Source organism: Mesoplodon densirostris, chromosome 11 (genome assembly GCF_025265405.1).
Source record: "Mesoplodon densirostris isolate mMesDen1 chromosome 11, mMesDen1 primary haplotype, whole genome shotgun sequence".
NCBI classification, from domain to species: Eukaryota; Metazoa; Chordata; class Mammalia; order Artiodactyla; family Ziphiidae; genus Mesoplodon; species Mesoplodon densirostris.
This window is the reverse complement of record NC_082671.1, coordinates 70,258,347-70,280,663: the sequence shown is the minus strand read 5'-3', so window position 1 is coordinate 70,280,663 and position 22,317 is coordinate 70,258,347. Positions and strand designations below refer to the sequence as shown.

Sequence of the window (22,317 nt, the reverse complement as noted above, 5' to 3'; positions counted from 1 at the left end):
TCGATACGATACTATTATCTAGGCTTCAGACGTTATTCAGATTTTACCAATTATCTTAATAACGTCCTTCACGACAAAAGAAAATTCTGGATCACACGTCGCATTCAATCATCTCCTTTGGCTCCTTTAATCTGGAACAGTTCCCCTTTCTTTATCTTTCATGATCCTGTCATTTTTTCTAAGCATACAGTTCCAGTTATCTTATAGAACTTCTCTCAGTTTAGGTTTGTCCGATGTTTCCTCACGAGGAGAGTGAGTGTATGCATTTGTGGCAGGAACACCACAGAAGTGATGCTGTCGCCTTCTCCATGAATCATTTAGGAGCTACACATGTCAATTTGTCCCATTCCTGGTGATATTAACTTTGGTCACTTAGTGAAGGTGGTACCTGCCACGTTTCTCTGCTGTAAAGTTATGAGCATTCTATTTGTAATTAATAATTGTCCATGGAGAAATACTTTGGACCCCTGTAATATCATGTTCCTCATCAAACTTTTGTGTCCACTGGTGATTCTTTGAGGAATCTATCATTACTTTGTGGTCTTAATTGTCATTTTCTAATTCTGTCCTTCTTTTTACTTGAAGGAGGGGTTTTCTCATTTATTTATTCGTATCAGTTTGGATTCCTCTCTTATTCAGTAGGTTATAATCCATGGTTACTGTTACTTCTTTTGATGTTCAAAGTGTCTCAGATTTGGCCATTAGGAACCTCCTTCAAGCCAGAGAGCTCCCACTTTTAAATATGACATTGCACCATGTCCCTTGACCTTGACCAGAAAGGGAGACACATCCGCGGGGAGCAGTCCCTGCTGGGTGGATACTGAAGCGCTGACCCCCTAATGCAGGCAGGCAGGGGATGGGAGAGGGTTTAGGCAGCCTGGTGTCCAGGGGTGTTGTGCAGACCTACTGGGGATTCATTCACTAGTTGAGCACCTACTATGGCCTCAGCTTTTGAAAAGCTCATTGAAAATGGGGGGTAAAGAAAACAATCGCAATTGTGCAGTTTCTAAAACTGAGAACTTTTTACCCCAAGAGGTAACATGAGTGGCTCTCCTTGATATGTAAATATAAGGTAAGGGGAATTGTTTGAGTGCCAGACATAACTGCTGCAATATTTGGTCACTTGGGAAGCTAGTGGGCCAATCTGCATATGAAACCCCAAGGCCTTTGGGAGGTAAGGGATAGATGTCACAATCCCAGGTGGACAAAGGCCCAGAGGCAAGGAAGCATAGCAAGGGATCTGAAATCAAATTACACTACATCAAAGGAAGAGGGAGACTTGCTGGTGACCAGGGCTCCACATAAAGACCTCCTAGTTGGGGAGGTCCTATGCCCTACTCAGTAAGATAAGGTAGGTGCTGTGATGTCAGTTTCAAAAAAAAAAAAAAAAAAAAAGACAAGGTTCTTGGAGTGACAGCAGGCATTTCAGGCAATGGAAACACCATGAGCAAAGAAAAGAAGGAACTGGGACACTCTCCCGTTTTGCCCCCAAAACCGCCTCTTTTGGGTGGAGCTCCAGGCCCTGAATACATCCCCACATTTATGCTGGGCCCCACCCAGTTGGACAGAGCCCCAAACGTCTGGATCAGGAATTAGTTAGGTCTGGATTCAAACTCAAGTTCTTATACTTCCTGGCTGGGTGACTTTGGAAAGTCACTTTACCTCTCTGAGACTTCACTCATTTATTTCTTCAACATGTGTTTATTGAGGGCTTACTATGTACAGAGCACTGCTCTAGGTACAGGACGTGAAGTGGTCAGCAAGATAGACAAGGTTCTACCTTCATGGAACTTACATTCTGGTTGAAGACAGACACTGAATAATAAGCAAATACATAAGCAAGATAATACCCTATGGGAATATTAAGGTAGTATAAAAACGAATTTCAGAGGTGGGGGCTCCTTCAGCCAGGGCTGTTAGGAAAGACCTCTCTGAGGCAGGGACATCTGAGCTGACCTGAAAGATGAGAAAGAGCCAGGCAGTGAACAGAAGAGGAAACAGCAAGTGCAAAGGACCTGTGGCAGGAATGAGCTTGGTGTGTTTGAGGAACAGTAAGAAGGGCAGTGTGGCTGAAGAGTAGTGGTGAGGGGAGAGAGACGGGAGGTGAGGCTGCAGCGCTGGGTAGAGGCCAGATGGCTTAGGGCCCTGTATGCCAAAGAGAGGAGTACAGTTTATATTCTAAGTGCAAAGGGAAACCTTTGAGGGCGTTAAGCCAGAGGGTGGGAGAGTGTGAAACAATCTGATCTTTGTTTCGAGAAGAATATTGGTGTGCGAAGAAAGCCTTTAGGGGCAAAGTGAGGAAGTTATCAGGAGCCCTCGGCCATTGTCCAGGTGAGTTGATGGTCCCTGGATCAGGTGGTAGGACTGCCGGTGGCCAGAAGTGGTCAGATGCAGGGTAGTGTTGGAGGTGGAGCCAGCCTGACTCATGAAGTGAAGAGGAAGGAGAGAGGGATGGAGCAAGGCTCCTAGGTCTGGGCTTGAACAGCTGATGTGGGAGAGACTGGAGGTGTGGGTTGCTGAGGTAGGGTTAATGCTCAGAAGTTGGATTTTGGCCGTGCAGGGTATGCAGGCCCCATCTGGTACCCACGTGGAGGCGTTGAGTGGGCAGTTGGATACAGTCTGAAACTCAGAGAAGCTGTTCGCTCTGGAAATACAAATTTGGAGCTCCTGAGCCTATAGATGGCATTTAAAACCACGAAACTAGATGAGATCATCAAGGCAGAGGGTGTAGGTCGAAAGGAGGAGGCCCAGAGCTGTCGACTGTAAAATGAGACAAATGACACCTTCATCCGAGCGGCTTTAGTGAGGTGTCACGTGAACGCCCCTAGCCGCGCTCTAACTGGGATTGAAAATTCCGGGGGCGGGGCCTGGATGTGGGCGGGGCCTTCCGGGGCGGAGTTGGCCGGGGGCGGGGCTGAGGAGCTGGGAGGACGCTGCGGGGCCGGGGGGCGGCCGGGTAGGTGACGTCACCGCATGACTGAGTTTTTATGAATGAAAGGAATCCTGTGAGTGAGTAATTCCGGGAAGCTCGCCTTACAACTCCGCGCGGCCCCCTGCGCTTCCCGCCCCACAACAAAACTCGGCGCGTCGCTCCCGGGAGCCGGGCTCGGAGCGACCCGCGGTCGGGACCTGAGAGGAGACTGACCAGGGCGCGGGCCGGGACAGCAGCTCGGAAGGCAGCGGAACCCACGAGTGCCAGGGACGCCAGGCGAAGCAGGCCGAGAGGCGGGTGAGGGTCGCTGGTCCTGGACCGGGACGGGCGCGCGGGACCCGGAGGCGGCAGGGTCTCCGCACCCCGGGAACGTGCCTGGGGCAGGGCGCCGGGGCTCACTCAGTCGGTGCTCCCGTGGATCCCTCGCCGGGACGGCTGGCTTGGGAGTTGGGGCGGGGGGAAGGGCAGAGGTCCGGCGGGGCCGAGACGCGGCCGAAGCAAGCTTGGCGGGGTGCGGGGGTTATGGGCCCCATTTTGGGGGCGCGGGCCGAGAGGCGGCGAAGCCGGGCAGGAAGGGACAGCGCGGGCTGGCGAGCGTCAGCGTCCGCCCAGGCGGGGCCGGGAGCGGTGTGTGAAAGTACGTGACTCGGTGAGAACAGTCCCTGGACCGGTGCCCGCTGGCCGTGCGTGCGCGGTTTGTTTACGTCTGAGGGCGTGCGTGCGTGTGTGTTCCCTGGCCACCTTCCTGGGTATGCCGTCAGGTGCGTGCTTGCGCCGTGTACCTTGGGGAGTGTGAGTGTGTGTGTGTGTGAGTGAGTGTGTGTGTGTGTGTGTGTGTGTGTGTGTCCGCGCGCTCCCAGGAGGATAAGGACCCTGGCGCCTGTGTACCAGCGGAGCGTACCTCGGAGAGAGAGTGACCACAGGAATAAACACGGAATAGGGACGCAGCTAGAGAAGCGGCCCAGTGCATAGTCACAAGGGGTCCGGGAATTCTCTCCCGGTTGTCTCCTCTCCACCAGCCGGCGGCGTTCAGGCCCTTGCTCTCCCCGGAGTTTCCCAGGACCGCAGCCATGTGACCCGCGGTGTTTGTCCCCCGCCCAGAGCCGGCGCCTTCAGCCACAGGGTGGGGCGAAATATCAAAGATCCCACCGGGCTCGTCTGGGCGACGAGGTGAGGGGGCCACCCCTGGCCCCAGCACCCTAGTGGGTCTGGCAACAAAGTAGGCTGGGGTCCAGGTCCTTGTCCCCAGGTTTTCTGGCTAGCTGGGGGTAGATAGACTCTCCCCTCAGGACTCTCCTTCATCCCCAGGGTTGCCCAACCCTTCAGTCTCAGGAGAAACAGGAAGAGCCAGAAAAACCCACGGCAAAAGTCGGAGGTAGGAAGGGATACCACGCTTCCTCTGGGTGGTCTGGGTTCTAGAGGTTGTACCTGCGGATCTGGGAGGGTGAGAACCCAAGGTTGGGGTGGAGCTGGTTTCTGCCCTCCTGGTGGTTTCAGTTCACAGGTGGGACTAGTCAGACAGACCTATGGATGACTGGAACTGAGGAGAGAGTTGAGGGCCTGGGCCAGGCATGGAAAACAAGCAGTGGGACTGCTGGTCTTGGTTCATGAGGAGTTAATGCGAGAGGGGTGGGGCCCCCAACCTCGCCCCGCCCCCTCCCCATCAGCCCCCTGCTGAGGGAGACTGAGGGGTGGGCTGGGGGTTAGGGATTCCTTGGTCCTATTCTGCCCTCCCTGTCCTCCCACCCACAAGGCTACAGAATCATGGGGGTTGGGAGGAGGTCATTGAGCTTGATTAGATTACCTTTTTAAAAAAAATTTAATTTAGTTTATTTATTTTTGGCTGCATTGGGTCTTCGTTGCTGCATGTGGGCTTTCTCTAGTTGCAGCGAGGGAGGGCTGCTCTTCGTTGCCATGCATGGGCTTCTCATTGCAGTGGTTTCTCTTGTTGCAGAGCACAGGCTCAAGGCGCATGGGCTCAGTAGTTGTGGCTCCCAGGCTCTAGAGTGCAGGCTCAGTAGTTGTGGTGCACGGGCTTAGTTGCTCCGCAACATGGAGGATCTTCCCGGACCAGGGATCAGACCCGTGTCCCCTGCATTGGCAGGCGGATTCTTAACCACTGAGCCACCAGGGAAGTCCGATCAGATAAACTTTTAACTTTGAATCTTTGAGCAGCTACCACAGCTGGGAACTTCCGTGTCCCCATCTGCAACAGGAACTAGGTAACATCCAAGGTGGTAGGATGGGAGTAGAATGGGGGAGGTTTGGCAGCCTGCACACACAGCCTAATTTCCAGGGGAACTGTGGGAGAGAAAGCAGAGCCGACCGCCCCAGGCTGAGGCCAAGGGTGTCCAGAAATATGTGGGGTCTAAGTAAGGGAGGCGGCCGCCAGGAGCACAGGAATCAAGCAGGCCCATCCTCAAAGCTGGGCAGGAAACATCCCTGTGTAGGGCTAGGGACCAGGGGGGTGGGAGGCAAGAGGGAATGGCTGGTTGACTCAGTCATAGATGGAAAGCTAGTGCTGAGAGGTTTAACCTCCCATGGAACCACCCCTGGGCCTTCAGTAGGGCACAGGACCCAATGTCGGCTCCCTTGGCCTCTGTGCCTCCCTCAGTCCTAACACTTTTAGCCTGCATTGCCATGGAGCCCATCAAGGCCTAGATGCTGGGGATAACATGGTGAACAAATCAGATCCAAAGCCTGCCCTCTGGGAGCTTACAGTCAAGGAAGGGAGACAAAGTGGAAGGAAGAGCCACTAACCTAAATGCAAAACCACAGCTGAGATGGGTGGTATGAGGGGGAAGTCACTTTTGTTAGAAAGTATATAACAGAGCTCTGACTTAGCCAGGGCAATCAAGGAAGGCTTCCCTGAGGAGGTGACCAGTCAGCCAGGTTGTCAGTTCAAGTGATGATCATCTATGAATGCCTTGAGGGCAGGGGCTTTGATTCAACTTTGGGTCTAAGGAAGCCCAGCACTGAGCCTGGAGCCTACAGGGTAGGTGCTTCTTGGGTGTTTTCTGATTGAATGAATGAATGAGCACTGGATCAGTATTCTGGTAGAACTCCACAACACCTAGAGAAAAAGGCCTGGGAATCCCAGGGAAGCAAGAAGCCTGGGCATGGGCTGTAGGATTCTTGAAGCAGTTTCCCCAAAGCGAGCAGATACTTCAGGGTCCAGGTGATATCCTCCCCCCACCCCCCTCCACACACCCCCCGTGTGACCCTCTGGGAAAAGTGCAGAGATGGTAGAGTTTACTGGGTGCTCATTCATTTGTTGTCAGCCTGAGGATCCTGGAAGAGAGTGGGGAGAGAACATAGTGGAGGCCTGAAGGGCTGGAAGGGAGGCTGGCATCCTAGGGTTTTGAAATGGGCCGAACATGATCAGGTTTATAGGTTTGTGTCAGTAATGCTCCCTCTGACAGCTCTTGGGGGAGGATAGATGGTGGGGTCAGAGGTGGAGGCAGGCACGACTAGAGGCCAGTGAGGAGGTGGCTTTGGTCATGGTTCAGCTGAAAGAGGAAGTGGTCCCTGGCTATGCAAGTGGAGCAGAGGGAGGGTTGAGGCTGATAGTCTCTGAGTTTGTGTTCTCATGCCCCTGCCCCCAGGAAGCCTTCCCTGATTTCCTTTCCCTTCCTCCAGGGTCTCTACTCTGCTAGTGGTCTTGGAGCTCCAATCTGGGCCAGAATCTGGCACTCTAAACTCTGAGACTGTCAGTGCTAGGAGGTACCTTAGGCTTGGTGGTTTGGCTTGTTGGGCCCAGAGAGAGGGAGTGGCATACCTGAAGTCACACAGCAGGTCTGAGCAGGTGGTAGAACCTGAGCTGGACCCCCAGGCTCCTACTTCCCAGCTGGGTTCTCCCAGCTTTGCTCCCCTTCCAGCAGGGAGGAGGCTCCACCAGTACTGGCTGCCAAGGCCCAGGAAAACACATTTTTTCCCTCTGTCCTCACAGAGGAAGCAAAATGGCTCAGCAGTCAGCGAGGAGCCCATGCCAGCGGGTGGGCCGTCTACTAGGGGGCCGGGGATGTGGCTGCTGACTGGGCAGGGCAGCTGTCAATCCCCCAAGAGTAAGTTCATTCTCCAGGCCTCCAAGGGAATGTTAGGAACCTGCAGACCCCAGAGGTCAGCTACGCTGGCCTCAGGAAGAAAAAGGGAAGAAGCATGGCTGGGGGCGTGGGGGAAGTGCGGTGGCTGGCAATGAAGAAAGAGCCCTGAGCTGGGGGTCGGGACTCCTGGGTTCCAGCCCACCACTGCCACCAAACAGCTGCCCGGTTGCTTCAGTTACAGAACAAGGAGGTTGGATCAGCTGCTGTCTCAGGTCCCAGGTCTACCGGACTGGCCGAGGCAGCCTGGTGGAGGACCCTGGCCCCTTGACTGACAGCCCAGCAGCCCCTGGCCTGAAGTTGGAGGCTGAAAGCCTGAGGTTATCAGAAAGGTCCCCCTTCTTGTGACTTTCCCTCTGTGATTGCCTGACTTTGCTGAGCTAGGACAGTCCTGCACAAACATAGGTGCCTCAGCTGACATCCAGCATGTGCTTGAGGGTGCTGAGGCTAGGACAGGAGGAGAAAGATGAAAGGAGGGAAGAACAGGTTCAAAGCTGCCCTAGGGGCCCAAAGTACTTAGAATCACAGCCAGCAGAGGGGGTGGGGCCTTCAGCCATTAGATAGAAGAGGGGACGGCCAACAGTTTCCTCTTGGGCCTAATCTGGAGGGCTGTGTTGACGAGGATTCTGAGGTTGTGTCCAAGCTCAGTGGAAAACAGTGCTATGCTGAGAAAGATTCAGGGGCTGTGTCCAACCTTAGTGGGAAAAAGTGCTGTGATTGATTACTGATGTCTGTGTTAGGAGTGGAGGGAGGGGTGATGGTGAGATAAACCAACCATCTGCCATTTCTGATCTTGTCTAAGCCTCTTGTATTTTACACGCTAATACTATGATGATTGTCCCCACTTTATAAGTGAGGAAGCCAAGGTCCAGAGAGGAAAAATGACTTATCCGAGGGGACGTGCCTCCCAAGTTGTGCATCAGCCATAGCACCCAGTGCTCAGCACCCAGCAGGCTCTTAGTTAGCCTATGTCAGGAGAGGCTTCCCCTCTCTCATTAGGCTCTCCGTGTAGCCCAGACTGCCTGGGTGTCACCTAACACCCCAGCTCCCTGAACAACCGGCCAGGGCGCCTGGATATCTGTATGTCATTTGCATATCCCTAGCAGACCCAGTACAAATCCTGGCACATCAGAGCTGGGCAGCCTCAGAGACTGGCAAGTCCTCAGCTTCACAGGGTTGGGGAAACAGGGCCCAGAGAGGGTGCCCTGTAAGAGCCACACTGGGAGGAGACACATGGCTCAATGTGGCCTCAGTCCCAGGATCCACCCCCTGTTAGCTGTGTGACCCTGGACTACTCTATTGACATCTCTGGCCTCACAGGGTTGTTGGGAGAACTGGGGTGATGATGGTGTGAAAGGGATCAGGATTCAGTCCTGGGGCCTTTACAGATGTTCAGAATTCCTCCTGACTTGGGGGGCAGGCAGCCATTCACCTGCTGTGTGACTTCAGGCAAGAGATGCCCCTCTCTTGTCTCCACCTCCCCTTGGGTGAAGTGAGGAGGCAGGGGCCAGACGGTCTCTCAGGACCTTTCCTGTGTGACTCTGGCCAGGCAGGAGCTGCCAAATCAAAGCAAGGTCCCAGGAATCGCTACAGGCCCAACCCCTCCTGGACAGATTCAGCAATTCTAATAACCACCCAGGTGCTCACTGACATCTCCAGTTGGTACCACTTAGTTCCATCAAAACCCTGCGAGGCAGGTATTGTTTGCATCCTACAGATGGGAAAATGGAGACCCAGAGAGGTGGAGTGGCTTGCCCACAGTCACACAGCCTGGAGAAAAGAGAGATGGGACTCAAACCCAGGCTTTACCCTTAATCCCGTGTTCCTCTCCTTGTTTCCCATACCTCACCTGGGAGCCAGTCATGAGGATAGAATCCCTTCTGCTCCCTTCCCATCCTCCTGGTGTCTGTGTACCATCCCCGCCATGCAGAAGCCAGGAGGCAGATGGAAAGCAGGAAGAATCGGAGGTAGGGCCAGGAGGTTTGTCTCTCGATGGTATTCAGCAGGGCTTGGGCTTGGCACTCGGTTCAGACTCTGACAAGCTGGGTAATGGACAGTGTCATAGACCCATCCACACTTCACCGGTGCCTGCTCCCTGCCAGCCCCTGTGCTGGCAGCCTCAGCACCCAAAGCTGCCTGGGCCTGGTTCTTGCCTGTGGAGCTCCCTGTCTGGTAGGGAGTCAAGGAAACAGACCATTACAACGTAGGGGAGAACAGCTGGGGTGGGCGGTGTTGAACAAGTCCTAGGAGCCTGGGAGGGCTTCGTGGAGGAGGAGATGTCTATGTCCAGGGCAGAAGGCTGAATAGTAGGAGTCTGCCAGATAAAGTGGGGGTGGGGGGAGAAGTGTCACAAGGTTTGGGGTGGCCCAAAGGCAAGAAAGCATAGGGTGAGAGGAAGTGAAAGCAATTCTGGGACTTCCCTAGTGGCGCAGTGGTTAAGACTCCATGCTCCCAATGCAAGGGGCCCAGGTTCGAACCCTGGTCATGGAACTAGATCCCACATGCATGCCACAACTAAGGACCCCACGTGCCGCAACTAAGGAGCCTGCCTGCCGCAACTAAGACCCAGCACAACCAGATGAATAAATTAAATAAATAAATATTTTTTTAAAAAGAAAGAAATTCCTTGTGGCTGGAGTGCAGAATGGAGGCGGGCAGTAGCGGGAAATGAATCTGGGGTGCCTGTGGGTTAGTAAATGGGGTTATGTGATACGGCACAAGGAGTGGTTTAGCTGGATAGTTAGACCTCTTTGAACAGGTGGCACTGAGCAAAGACCTAAATGATGAAGAGTCTGTGGGGAGATAACAGGGAAGAGAACAGTAAAGAGAACAGCAAAGGCCCTGAGGCTGGAATGAACCACTCAGTGAGGCCACTGTGGCTGGACCACTGGGGCAGAGGAAAGTGGTATGAGATGGCTTCTAAGACAGCAGGGGCCTTGAATGCCAAGGTAGTGTGTTTGGGTTTTATTCCAAGTGGGAAATAAAAGCTGACCTTGTCCTCCTGTCTCCCCTAGGTCTCAGCCCAGAGGGTACCTTCTGCAAACATGTCTGTGGATCCCTTATCCAGCAAAGCCCTGAAGGTGAGAAGGCAGCCCTTATTGTCTCTGGTCCTCCCCTCCCTCCCTGCCCACCGTGAGCTCCCATCCCAACTTCCCCTTCAGTTCCTGGAATCCCCAAGAGTGGCTCAGCAGGCATCAGGCTTTCATGAAGCCACTGAAAGGGCCCTGGGCTGGGAACCAAGAGGTCAGGGCTCTGGCCACAGGCTGTGTGCCCCGAGGCAGGTCACTTCCCTCTCTGGACCTGCTTCCCCATCGGAACAACGTTCCCTGGGCTGTAGGACTTCAAAGGTGCTTTCCTGGGTTTCTCCGGTCGCTGGGTTAGAATCCGGGCTGAGCTCTGGGGTGGCTCCTTTTGTGTTCAGATCCCGGTTTGGCCCGGTTTCCCCTTTCGGGATTACTGCTCCACTTCCGAGTCTTGGAGCAAGTCCAGCCACCACCTCAGTTCCCCTGGCGGTGAAGGGGGAACACTAGCGGTGGAGGGGAGCCGTCCCCAGCACCTGCTGCGCGCCAGGTCCAGAGCTCTGGGCCCGCAGGTCGCACTGTGACCCTGGGCCTCAGTTTCCCCGTGCGCCCGACCTGCTGCCCGCAGATCAAGCGCGAGCTGAGCGAGAACACGCCGCACCTGTCCGACGAGGCGCTGATGGGGCTGTCGGTGCGCGAGCTGAACCGGCACCTGCGCGGGCTCTCAGCCGAGGAGGTGACGCGGCTCAAGCAGCGGCGCCGCACACTCAAGAACCGCGGCTACGCAGCCAGCTGCCGCGTGAAGCGCGTGTGCCAAAAAGAGGAGCTGCAGAAGCAGAAGTCGGAGCTGGAGCGCGAGGTGGACAAGCTGGCGCGCGAGAACGCCGCCATGCGCTTGGAGCTCGACGCGCTGCGCGGCAAGTGCGAGGCGCTGCAGGGCTTCGCCCGCTCCGTGGCCGCCGCCCGCGGGCCCGCCGCGCTGGTGGCTCCGGCCAGCGTCATCACCATCGTCAAGTCAGCCCCGAGCCCCGGCCCGGGCCCCGCCCCCGGCCCCGCCGCCTGCTCCTAGTGGCCGCTGAGCCCCGCTCGCTCCGCCCACGCCCATTCTCCAAAACACAGGCCCCTCTGACCCCAGCTGCCTTCCCTAAGTGCCTAAGCGCAGTCTCTTGTCTCCAAGTGCCATATCTCTGCAGCCACCAGCCCCCGTGGTGAACACACACGTTCCCTCCCCAGAGCCTGTCTTCCTCCTGCGGCCCCTGAGACTGGGACCTAATGGCCCTGGGGAGGGGCAACGGTGATGAGATAGGAGGTAGGTGGGGTCTGGGTCTGGGGTTTCCTCTGGTAGAAAATTCAGCCTTCTTAGTTTGGGAGGAGGGAATTACAGAGCGGATTAGAGAAGGGCCATCGAGGGGAAGACGGCTACCCCTCATTTTGTAACTGCTCAGCTTGTGCCATCAGCCCCTCCCCACCCGCCAGGGATACAGGACTAGGCTTGGACCGGTATGGGTCTTGTGGGGCTGTCTATCTGGGAAGCTGATGCTCCCGCCTCCGCCTTGCACCCGGATGCCTGGCCTTCCAAAGCTGGAAGACTCATTAGAAATCACCTAGTGAAGCCCACTTAACAGATGAGAAAACAGGCCTCTATCGGACGTGCCCAAGGCCACATATGCTTAGTGGTTGAGCTGGAACCCTGTCTTCCCACTGCTGCCCTGAGATTCCAGCCATGGTTGTCAGGGGGACAGCAGCCAGGGCCTGAACAGGTGGTGAAAGGGCCTCCGAGGCCTGGGAGATGGCTCTCTGTGAGTCAGGTGAAGAGAAGTAGAGGGAGAGAGAAGGTGATGCAGATGGAAGAGAGGGAAGGAGCTGGCCAGGCTCAGCCCTGGGCTCTCCCTGCAGCCAGGGAGCTGGCCAGCCAAAGAGAAAGGGGACCAAGGAGGTGACCACTGTGGCGGTGGGGAGATGAGAAGACAGATCCTATGGTTCTGCAGCCTGGGATAGGGGTCCTTAAAGGGAAGGGTCCCACCTGTCCACCCTGTGGGATGGGGCTGACCACTGCCATTGATCGCCATTCTCTTGGGAAGCCTGGCCTGAGCCTTCCCCCCACCCCCACCCCCACTATACAGCTGCTCCTTCCTGCTGTTTATTTATTGCACGAATCTAAGTTATTCTCCCCAGCCAGAGCCCAGCGCCCACTGCCTGGGAAAAGTGGTGTGTGGCCCTGAGCTGGACTTTGTATTTTATATCTGCAAATAAATCACATTTTATCTTATATTTAGGAGAAGCCGGATGGCAAAAACAACCAAAAAATGTTTTTTAAAAACAACTGCCCGGCCCCTGGAATTTATTTATTTTTCTGACTTACAGTAAGCGAGTTATCCGCCTTCTGTATTTTGTAGACTTTCTGAATAAAGTCAAGTTCTCTTTCCACAGTTTAGAAGTGTATGTCCTGGTCTATGTTTTTTTGGGGGTGGGGGTTCTGAGTGAGGGGCCCAAGAGGGGGTTCTGCTTTCAACCCCAGGCAGGCCCCTCTGCTGGGTGGAAAGTTTAGCCCCAATTTGCAGATGAAGGAATTGTGCCCCATCACTAGCTCTTGCACCCAGGCTTGGTGCGGGGGGTGGGTTAGGTGGAGGTGGAACCGGGCAGGGTGGTGCCCAAACATCTGTCCTTCCATCTGGTTGCCTGGGGCCAAGGAGCTTCCTTGGGGAAGGCAGAGCCAGGAGGACAATGATATGGAGGGTTAAATTCCCTAGGCATCCCTTCAGCAAATAAACAGTCCCGCCCAGGGAGGAAAATTCCCCGATTGAAGAGTAATCTTTCCAGCCTTTCACGCTGAGGTCAGATTTTCTACAGCCAAGTAAAAAATATTCTCCTCGTGTTCCAGAAGGCATAGAGAAGCAGGGAGAGAAGTGGCTTCCTCAAGCCCCGCCTGCGGGCCTAAAGCATAACGCTGTGTCTCATCCTAGGCCCCAAACTCCCTGTAATTCAACCCAATCTGCTAGCCCAGTGGGGTGTTCTGTGGTCTGTGGGTCAGGGAAATCGAGGTGTGTTTTTCTCTAGCTGTATGACCTTTGATGACTTATTTCGCTTCTTGCAGCCTCGGTTTACCCATCTGTACAAGTAAAGTACTCTAAGGGCGTAGGTGTGACAAGCACTGGGAACCTGAGGGGCTGCAAGCTTTAACACGCAGAGTGAAAGTCTACCCCAGCGCACCTGACAGTGGTGAGGAGGATTTCTGCGTGGCTGGGTACGGAGGGATGGCGGGGCTGGGAGAAGGATGCTCTTGTCGAAGGTGCAGGATCTGAAAGCTGGGGAAGGGCCAAACCACATGGTTTGGGTTGGTCCACAGGCCTTTCTCCCCTCACAGGTTGGGGCCCAGGATCCTGATCCAGAGACGCTGAGCTCAGGCCGGCAGAAAGGGCAGCAGGAAGCTGTCAGGGGGACGAGTGGAGGTTGGCTGGGCTGGGAATTGCCCCCACCCACGCTGCATTCCTGAGTGCCCCCGTCAGCCAGGCCAGGCCCCAGGAAGGCATGCGGCGGTGGTAGGAAGGTGCCAGGTGTCTGGCGCATGCCCACTGCCCCACAGGCCCTGCTCCAGGCCTCCTTGCCCCTGGGGAAGGCGCCTCGGGTCCCAGGGTGGAGGGTGGGCCCAGGGAGGCAGGAAGATAGCCTGGGAGGCATGAGGACACTGGGAAATCTCTTCCAACCCCTGGGAGACACCTGCAGGAATGGGGCTGCCAGAGTATGGGCCCCCCTATCTGGTTGACCAAACTGGGTACGAGGTATCAACCCACTGTGCACGCCAGCCCTGTGGCGTGTTGAGGAGGGTGGACCCCTAGTGACCAAGGCTGCCACCATGTCCCACTGGCCAGGGGAGGGGGAGACACTTTGTCCAACAGGGGCCTGGACCCCAACTTCAGTCTCTGGCATTGGGAATCCCCCCATCACCGACACCTACACCCGGAAGGAAAGGGGTTTCCTAGGACACCCTTGTCCACAACCACTAAACTCACCCCCAAACACATACAAGGGAGCCGAGGAAGAGGAAGGAAAAAGCCTTACCCACAGGCAGAGGAGATTTCAATACAATCTATATTATCTCATATATATATTTCTTTCTCACTGTATTTGCTCACTTCTGTCACGCATTTAAAATGTCACAGAGACCAAAATAGAGTGGCTTTCTGGTGGAACTCATGGCAGTCATACACGAGATACAAAACTAGGGGACTCTGTCTTCTCATACATCATACAATTAATTTTTCAAGTATTTTTTATGTACAAAGAGCTACTCTACTGGGGAAAAAAATTAACAAAAAAATAAAAAATAAAAAGACAAGGCAGATTACACATCCTAGGAAGGAGGGGTGGAGTGGTCGGGCACGCGTTCCCAGCCCCCATCCCCCCAGGGGCTGCCAGCTCCCTGCCACGGAGCCCCGCATCCACCATGCCAGCGGGCAGGTAGCAGGGGAGGCAAAGACCAGTGGGGCAGGGAGTCAGCAGCACACTTTGGCCTGGAAGGAGAATCAGAGAAACAGATTCATGAGAGCAGATGGCGGGGGCAGACAGAGGTCCTCCTGGGACGGCCTGCGCCAACCTGCTGCCTCCTGCATAGCCTGCCACCACTGGCCAGGCCCACCAGGGGCCTGAGAGCTGGCCTCCGGTACCAGACATGCAGGCCTCTGTGCCCGCCACCTGCAGGGCTGGCTTGGTCACTGAAGGAGGCCGGGGAAGACTACTGTGATGGACCCCCACCTCCCGATCTCGGCACAGTTCAGTCCAAGGGTGGCCAGAAGGAGAGATGCCACAGTGAAGTTCTGCGCCCACAGGGCAGGGCCCTTCTCCCCGACTCTGCCCCCTCCTCCAGGCTGTTGCAGCCCAAACCCACGTGCTCTCTGGGTTTCAAGTGACAGAACGCTCTGCCTGTATGAACGTGCATTGTGTCCCATCACAAGGCTCTTCCGAAGACAGTGGCCAGTGTAAGCCTGGCCTGCCTGGGGGCTCTGGCCCCGGGAGGCTCCATGATATGGGCGTGGAGGTGGGGGAGGGGGAGGGGATTGGTGGTCCTGGCCACCCGAGGCCTGTCCAAGGGCACTTGGCCCAGCACTGCAGGATCCTCTGAGCGCCAGCAGCTTAACAGGGGGCCCCCAGGGAGTGTCTGGGACAGGCTGAGGGCCTAGTGAGGGGGAGCTTTCATATGTGACTAAGGCACAGAAGAGATGGGCCTTGGGGCCAGACGAGGCAGGACACCAGGCCGTTTGAATACGGGGCCAGAGAGAGGAGTCCCCCATCTCCTGGCTCCCCGCCACATGCCCCATCCCTCCCTCCTCCCTCCCGGAGGACTGTGCTCCTCCGGAAGCTGGAAGCTGGTCTGAAATGCGGAGACCAGACCCTCCCCAGGAAACAGGAGGATGCAGCCCTAGGGAGAGACCAGGATCCAGCAGAGGTGCTGACTGCCCAGCCTGGGAAGGAGGGGTGAGAACCCCTGACCCTTTGAGTAGCTGGGAAGCAAGGGCTCTACCCAAAATGCCCTCAAGAGGAAAGACCGCAAGTGGGAGGGCAGTGTGGGCGGCTGGCTGTCTTCAGCAGGCCAGGAGGAAGGGGCATGAGGCAGGCAGAAGGTGCAGCCACAGAGAGGACACTCAGGAGCCCAGATGCACCTGAGCACCCTTCTGAGGTGGGACCCATGGCTCTGGGTGTCTGGCTCTGATCCCTGCAGAGTGCCAGTTAGGCCTGGGTCAGGAGGAAGGTCCACAGAGAGCATCCGTGTTCCCTCCTCCCTCCTCCTGCCCAGGGTGAGGCTAATCTAGCATCAGACGAGGGGACAGGGGAGGGAGCAGGCGGGAGGGAGAGCCCGGGTCAGAGTATTGCACGGTGTTTGGGGGAGGGGCTGTACGTCTTGTGGGGGAGGGGCCAAGAAGGCTGCAGCCGCTGGTCCACAACACAGGCGTCTGGGCCTGGGCACGGCTGGTCCCAACATGCTGTCGCCAAAGGACGAACCGCAGGGGCACGGGAGCCGCTCCCACTGTCCTCTGCCCATCGTCCAGGCAGTAGAGCCTTGGCCTTGTATAAATATTCCTGAAGGCTCCTGGGTGAGCCTGGGCCATCCTCTGGGCAGACAGCATCTGGCTGTTCCTCTTGAAGCGATATGTGTTTCTGGTCCAATAAATTAAAGGGCAGTGCCGAAGCTGTGGCAGCCTGCCTCCCAGCCTGGATGTGAGGCTGGAGGAGGGGCACACCCTGCCCTGGGCCAAGGTCCCAGTCCTTCCCCGCCAGTAGCCGCACCTAGAACTCGTCGTCAGAGCTGAGCAGGAGAGTCTTCTCGGTGTCCCGGGCGCCAGTGAGGCTGTGGGAGCGCGAGAGGCCGTGGGCACCCCCGCGCCAGGTGGGCCCGGGCTCCAGGGTGGACTGCTGCGTGTACTGCTGGTAGGCGGGCGAGAAGTTGTGGATGGCGTCCTGCACGATGTCGTGCGGGTTCATGGTCTCCTTGAGGCTGCTGGAGATGCTCTTCATGGGGGCGCAGCGGCCTGCAGGGCGGGAGGTGGGGGTGAGGGGCCCGGGCAGCGGGAGGCAAGGCAGCCTGGCCCCCTGCCCCTGGTCCTGGGACCGAACCCCCTGCCCCAAGGCTGTGTCATCTAACCAACCCCTCCTGGGACAGAGAATGGGGTCCCCGACATGAGAAGGGACAAGCAAAGAAATGGCTCCTTTGGCAGGGTGCAGAGTGGAGCGCACCCCCGGGGAGAAGGGAAGCAGCCACTTGGGGAAGTCTGGCAGGTGGGAAGGGAGCTGGGGTGGAGACTGGCGTGCTGCAGGCGTGAGCCCGAGAGCCCTGGGGAGGCCAAGACAAGCTCCGCACCAACTGAAGACAGGGAGTGGAGGGGAGGGGGCCCAGGCTCCACGGGCGCTGGCCCATGCCCCTCTCGCCTGCGGGGTGCTCCCCTTCACTCTGGGGAGTGGACCAGGGACCTGCTCCATCAGGACAGGCTGACAGGGGCCTGGACCCACAACGGAGCAGACATCTTGGCTCTGACAGGGCAGGGGCCACCTGCCTTGACGTGCTTCCTCGTAATTCCCTAACAAACCATCCGCAAGGGCTCTGGGGGGGCAGAACTGGCCCAGGCCCCCAAACTGAGATGGAAGGGGTGAGCCCGACTCTGGTCCCAGGTCTTCAAGACTCAAACTTGCATGCTCTTTTCCCCTTCACGCTCTCTGCCACGGAACAGAACTAAACTCCCGGGTTCCCCACTAACAAGCACTGTGCTGCATGTTCCAGGACAATGAGAGACCAGGACGGAAACAGGAAAGCTCTACGGAGGGCAGCCCTTGGAGGCGAGTGCTCTGGGCTCTGCCGCCCAGGGGTGCCTGGGGGGGAGGGGGCGGGGACACAGCAAAGGAGCTTGGGAGACACACATGCTGGTGACAGGGACCAGGACTGACGTGCAGGACAGACGTGCAGACTGAGAGCAGAACCTACCGTAAGGGCCGTATGTCGGCACTGCCCGCGGCCAAGCCCGGGGCAAAAGCGGGGCAAGGGGAGGGGGAGAGGAGCCAGAGAAACAGAGAAGACAAGAGACAGCTGAGTGAACACCTCGTGCCCACCGCCGAGGCCGGCACCGCACCACGCACCCTGCCCACCCCGCCCCAGGCCCTGCCGGCACCCAGGCAGCCCGCTGCCCCCTGGGGGCCTGGGGGGCATGTCCACCTAGAAGACTCCTCCTTCGGGGCTCACGCTTTCTTCTGGTGGGGGACAAAGAGTGGACCCCCAGAACGCTGGTCGGAGTTCCACCTCCCCACTAAAGTAGGGACCGCCCACCCCGCTTCTCCTCAGGCTTGGCTAGAACTGCTGAGCCTGTGTCGCCTGCTTTACAAACCTCACAACACTCCACAGACGGGACATGGAGGAGGGGGCAGGTGACGTGTACTGACCACACCACGGCTTTGCACCCAACCCTGAGGGGCAGAGAGGGATCGGGCGCCGCAGTTAGTGGGTGGACAACCAGCCTGGGACCAGCACAGTGGTGGACAAGGGCTCGCAGCACCTTTCCCGGGCTGGGCTGGGCTGGGCTGGGCTAGGCTGGCATCCCCGCTAGAGCTGGATGCCTGACAATGCTGTTTCTGGCTAGAGCTGGATGTGTCTGGGGGCGGTGGACGGGAAGACAGCCCAGGCAACCGCGGAGAGCCTCTGCAGGGCCACTAGTGCAGAAGCGCCAGCTTGAACCATGTTAAACCTCAAGGGTGTAGAAAGGGTTCTTGGCCATGGCCTCAGACTCCTGGCATAAGGGTGACTTTCCCAGGGGCAGAGGGTGTCAGGACCAGGTCGAAGGGACATCGCCCTCAACACTGGGAGGGTGTCAGCCAGATCCTTCCAACTGGGGGCCTGGTGGGAAGCAGGTGGGATACCAGCTGGCAGCGGTGAGCCCTGGCCAGTACAGCGCCCAGCACTAAGTGTAGAATCCAAACCGGAAAAAGTACCTAGAGTGCCCAGGCAGCAAGTGTCAGGTGCCCAAGAGTCGCGAGGCCTGGAGGGTGATTCAGTCCACATGCTTCCAGCAGCCTCGGGTATTTTAAGGCCTCTTCCCAACCAGGGAAAGAACACGGCAGGTAGGGTGAGAGGTGGGGGCCCGAGGAGCCCTGCACAGGCCAGGCCAGGCCACTGCTTCCACACTCTGCTCAGCACGCCGCTCCCCGGGGCCCGAGGTGGGCACAGGCGGTGCGCCTGGGCAAGTGGGTCCTGCTTTCAGCCCCACAGGCAGGGAGCTGGCAGCTGCCAAACCCCTGGGCGGATGTGTTAGACCAGGAGGCTTCCTCCTCCCCAGGCCCACCCCCCCACACACGGGGTGAGACAGTTCAGGCATCCCGAGCCTCCTCTTCCTCCTCCCCCCTGAGCATCCCCTCTCTGCCCAGCAGCAGCCAGAGGTAGCCCCCAGCCCCTGCTTCTCCAGCCAGCAAGTTAGAATCACCTGGGGATCTGTCAGCACATCGTGCCAGGCCCAAACCCAGGCCAATTATGCAGAATCTCCGAGGGTGGGGCCTGGACAGCACGGACTTCTAAGACTCTCCAGGGCATCTTAATATACAACTGAGGTTGCCAACTGCTGTTCTAACAAAGCGAAGATTAGCAGGTGTAAAAAGAAAGCTGTTAAAAGCTATTACCATCTGAGTCTGTTTCTTAGAAGGGATCAGGTTAAAAAAAAAAAAAAGAGCTTTAGAGACAAGGGAATTACAGGACAAAATGGATAACAGCGTTCGATGTCAGGAACCCTTAGGACCTTGTTAATTCTAGGGTCTCTGTCCTGACCTTCCCATGGGGATATTGTGCTATATCATCTCCATACTCCAGATCTGCTGCAAGAGACAGGTGGGTGTAGCTTCCAGGACCAGTCCCTGACCCTGACACCTTGTGACAGGGGACAGGGGAGCCTGGACCTCTGTGGCCCCTTTCCTACACCTGGGATCCCTGACCTGACCCATCAACACCTGAAGGACCCTGGGAGGCAGGAGGGGCCCTGGGGCGGAGCCGGGAAGCACCCTTCCTACTGCGGGGGTCGACTCCAGGACCCTGGCTCATACCTTGTGCGTCCAGCCTCTTGTCAGCATAGACCTTGTAGGTGAAGGCGTGCCGCAGGGCCAGAGCTGCAAAGAACATCTCCACGCAGATGATGAAGTCTTGGTAGCCAGCAGCCACGGTGCCCTCACCCACCGACACGCGGGCCGAGTGGATCTTGGGGATGGCCCCGCACTTCTCCAGGATGGCCAGGAGCATGCCTGGAAGGGGAGGTGTGGAAGGGGAGGCATGGGCGTCTGGTCCCAGACTGGACCCCCTTCCCCATCTCCCTTCCTCCTTATAGCCCCCCAAATGCCACACTCCCCAGGGAGGTTGGAAGCAGGGTCCACAGTTACTCCTGTTGGGCAGGGATGCTGACACAAGCCAAGGCCTCAGGAAAACCACACTCCCCAGGTCCTGGCTGGACACCACCTGGATTGGATCCCCCTGTCCAGGAAGCAGTCCTGCCCAAGGTCATGGCTCCTGTGAAAGGCCCCTGAGGGCCCAGACGTCACACCCCACAGGTGCTCAGTGGACAGAGGTCCCTTTGAGCTCCAGGCCAGGATCGCCTAGGGACAGCCCCATGGCCTGGGTCCTCGGGGCACTGGGGACGGTGGGCAGGAGGAAGAGGACAAGGCTTAGGGGACAGGGAGGCACAGGCCAGCCTCACAGGGGCTGGGAGGAGGCTCACCTTGCCAGAAGGAGAGAAAGATGACAGACTTGACCATGAAGAACTTGAGGACGGGGCTGTAAGGGCTGAGCAGCTCCCGAGTGGCGAAGTAGAAGAGGAAGAGGGCGTACAGGGCCAGGCTGACGGAGATGTTGTAGATGATGGTCACGTAGAGGTAGCCGCTGGTGACGCTGCGGGAACGGGGGCATTCTCTGGCTTGAACTGACCCTTCTGCGGGACAAGGGGCCTCCTTCCTCCCTTTGCCCTGCCCACATGCCACTCTGCACAGCTCTCAGCAATGCTCCCCGAGCCATCAAAGGGAGGGGACAGGTGATCAAAGCGGTCCAAACACTGGGGGAGTGCAAGGGTGAGCACCTGCAGGACAGGCCAGCCCTGCCACCTGCAGCTCCGGTGCCCACACTCCTGGTGGAGGACTCCAGGTGTCCTCGGGGGCGGGGCCTCAGACTGACAGTCAGAGGGACACGAAGTTCAGCTTTGCTCTTTGCACTTGAGCCAAGGGACGTCCCCTGTGAGCCTCTGTTTGCTCACCGGCCCTTGGGGGCTGTCGTGTAGGGTACAGGGAGCGTGTCTGAAGTGCGTGCAAGCTCAGGGCCATGTGGGACACGTGGTCACTTTCACTAACCCCCTGCAGTCTTGTGTGTGCGTCAATTCACACAGGAGAGGAGACTCGAGACGGGCCCCTCAGGGCTCTGGCCCTCTCGCCCCCTGCACTGGGATGGTCACTGTCCCTTCTTGCTCTCTCCAGCCCCCACCCGGCACCACTCTGCAGCCTGAAGGTGACAGATGCTGAGCGCTCACTCTGGTGCCAGAGGCGGGGCCAAGTGCGATGGCATCACTGCCAGGCTCCGGCCTCACAATTCAGGGGTGCAGCAGGCGGGAGGAAGGCCAGGGTCAGGCTTGGCCTCCACTCAGAGGATGGACACGGGGGTGGGGCAATCTGAGGCCACACCCTTCCCTTGGCCAGGGCATGATCCTCGGGGCAGAGCCGCCCACTCCTCCCCACACGCGCCCTGGGGGGACCCGCTGCTTACTCAAAGTCACCGTCTCGGTACTTGCCGAAGGCCTGGAGGACCACGGTGCTGACAGCCATGAGTGGCTTCACCACGCAGAACTGCAGGGTGGCCTGTTGCAGAGAGGAGGTCAAGAGTCAAGGATAAGCACAGAAACCACGGAAGAAGCACCTCCTCTGGCCAGCTGGGCCTGGGCTGGATGCCAGGGGATGGGGGCGGCCCAACCTCTTGCCCCTGGGGGAACTGCTGTCAGGAGGGGAAGGCAGAATACACACGAGACAGTAACAGGGCGATGCAGCTGCGTGAGAAGACAGGAGGGTGTGGAGGAAGAATGGCAGAGACGCAGGAAACAGAGATTCCACCAGAGGAGGGGCCACTATGAATGTGCCAGGGACGGGGGGAAGGGCAGAGGGAGCAGCTCATGCCAGGGGTATGAGCTCGGCCCAGGGGCAGAGAGCGGACAAGTGCAAGGGGTTAAGTTCTGGTGAAGGGCGGCAGCAGGGAGGTGGCCCCAGAGAGCAGAGGCGGGTGAGGGTCTCCTTGTCTACCCTGGGTCTGGCTCCCTGCCCCATGCTCTAGGCCTGGGTCCAGGGTTTACGTCAAGCTGGGGTCTTACTGGGGATGGAGATGACCCCACAGGAGCACAAAATAGGAAGCAGCCTGAAGCCCAAGGTCCGGAGTCCCGACAGGTGTCTGAATTCTGGCCTTGCCCACTACCGCTGCGGAGGCCCAAGTGGGCGGTCACTCAGCCTCCGAGTGCTTGCTCACGGTAGATGGTTGTTACCAGCCCCGTGTTGCACGGTCGCTGTGCAAGGACTGGAGAACAAGACCGCACGGGGTGTCCTTGGAGGTCTCCCACTTCTGAGCACTCAGCAGAGGCCTCTGCCACGGGAAGAATCCCTCAGCCAGGTTTCCACAAGTCCCTACAGAGGCACCAGTAAACGCCAGAGGTACCCTTGGTGCCCATAAAATCACGAGAAGCACCATTCTCTTGAAACCAAATAAATCTAAGCCACAAGGCCT

General features: G+C 57.5%; 2 protein-coding genes across 7 annotated transcripts in view; one reads left to right on the top strand and one right to left on the bottom strand.

Annotated features, from left to right (window-relative positions):
- The first annotated feature begins 3,027 nt into the window (after positions 1 to 3,027).
- MAFF (MAF bZIP transcription factor F) lies at positions 3,028 to 12,481 on the top strand. Of its 3 annotated transcripts, XM_060113768.1 has the most exons (4): positions 3,028 to 3,229; positions 8,893 to 8,999; positions 10,047 to 10,112; positions 10,681 to 12,481. In XM_060113768.1, the coding sequence occupies exons 2-4, from the start codon at positions 8,895 to 8,897 to the stop codon at positions 11,119 to 11,121; spliced, it is 612 nt and encodes a 203-aa protein (XP_059969751.1). In that variant the 5' UTR covers positions 3,028 to 3,229; positions 8,893 to 8,894; the 3' UTR covers positions 11,122 to 12,481. The 3 variants fall into 3 exon arrangements, with proteins under 3 accessions (XP_059969751.1, XP_059969753.1, XP_059969754.1); XM_060113770.1 differs by lacking the exon at positions 8,893 to 8,999; XM_060113771.1 differs by lacking the exons at positions 3,028 to 3,229; positions 8,893 to 8,999 and adding an exon at positions 3,859 to 4,307.
- Positions 12,482 to 14,137: 1,656 nt separating this feature from the next.
- Positions 14,138 to 22,317, bottom strand: part of TMEM184B (transmembrane protein 184B) — a 49,934-nt gene continuing 41,754 nt past the window's right edge. For all 4 annotated transcript variants that reach the window (XM_060113354.1, XM_060113355.1, XM_060113356.1 and 1 more), the window contains 4 exons: positions 21,316 to 21,407; positions 20,285 to 20,454; positions 19,620 to 19,814; positions 14,138 to 16,576 (listed from right to left, as the gene is read on the bottom strand). In XM_060113354.1, the coding sequence (XP_059969337.1) occupies positions 16,335 to 16,576; positions 19,620 to 19,814; positions 20,285 to 20,454; positions 21,316 to 21,407 (699 nt within the window). In that variant the 3' untranslated portion in view covers positions 14,138 to 16,334. The remainder of the gene's footprint in view (positions 16,577 to 19,619; positions 19,815 to 20,284; positions 20,455 to 21,315; positions 21,408 to 22,317) is intronic.

What these genes read in the sequence shown, in the direction of transcription:
- MAFF (XM_060113768.1), top strand. Translation starts at nt 8,895, where the DNA reads ATGAGGATAGAATCCCTTCTGCTCCCTTCCCATCCTCCTGGTGTCTGT. An exon ending in GAAAGCAGGAAGAATCGGAG is followed by an intron (nt 9,000 to 10,046) that starts GTAGGGCCAGGA and finishes TGTCTCCCCTAG; the next exon opens with GTCTCAGCCCAGAGGGTACC. An exon ending in TATCCAGCAAAGCCCTGAAG is followed by an intron (nt 10,113 to 10,680) that starts GTGAGAAGGCAG and finishes TGCTGCCCGCAG; the next exon opens with ATCAAGCGCGAGCTGAGCGA.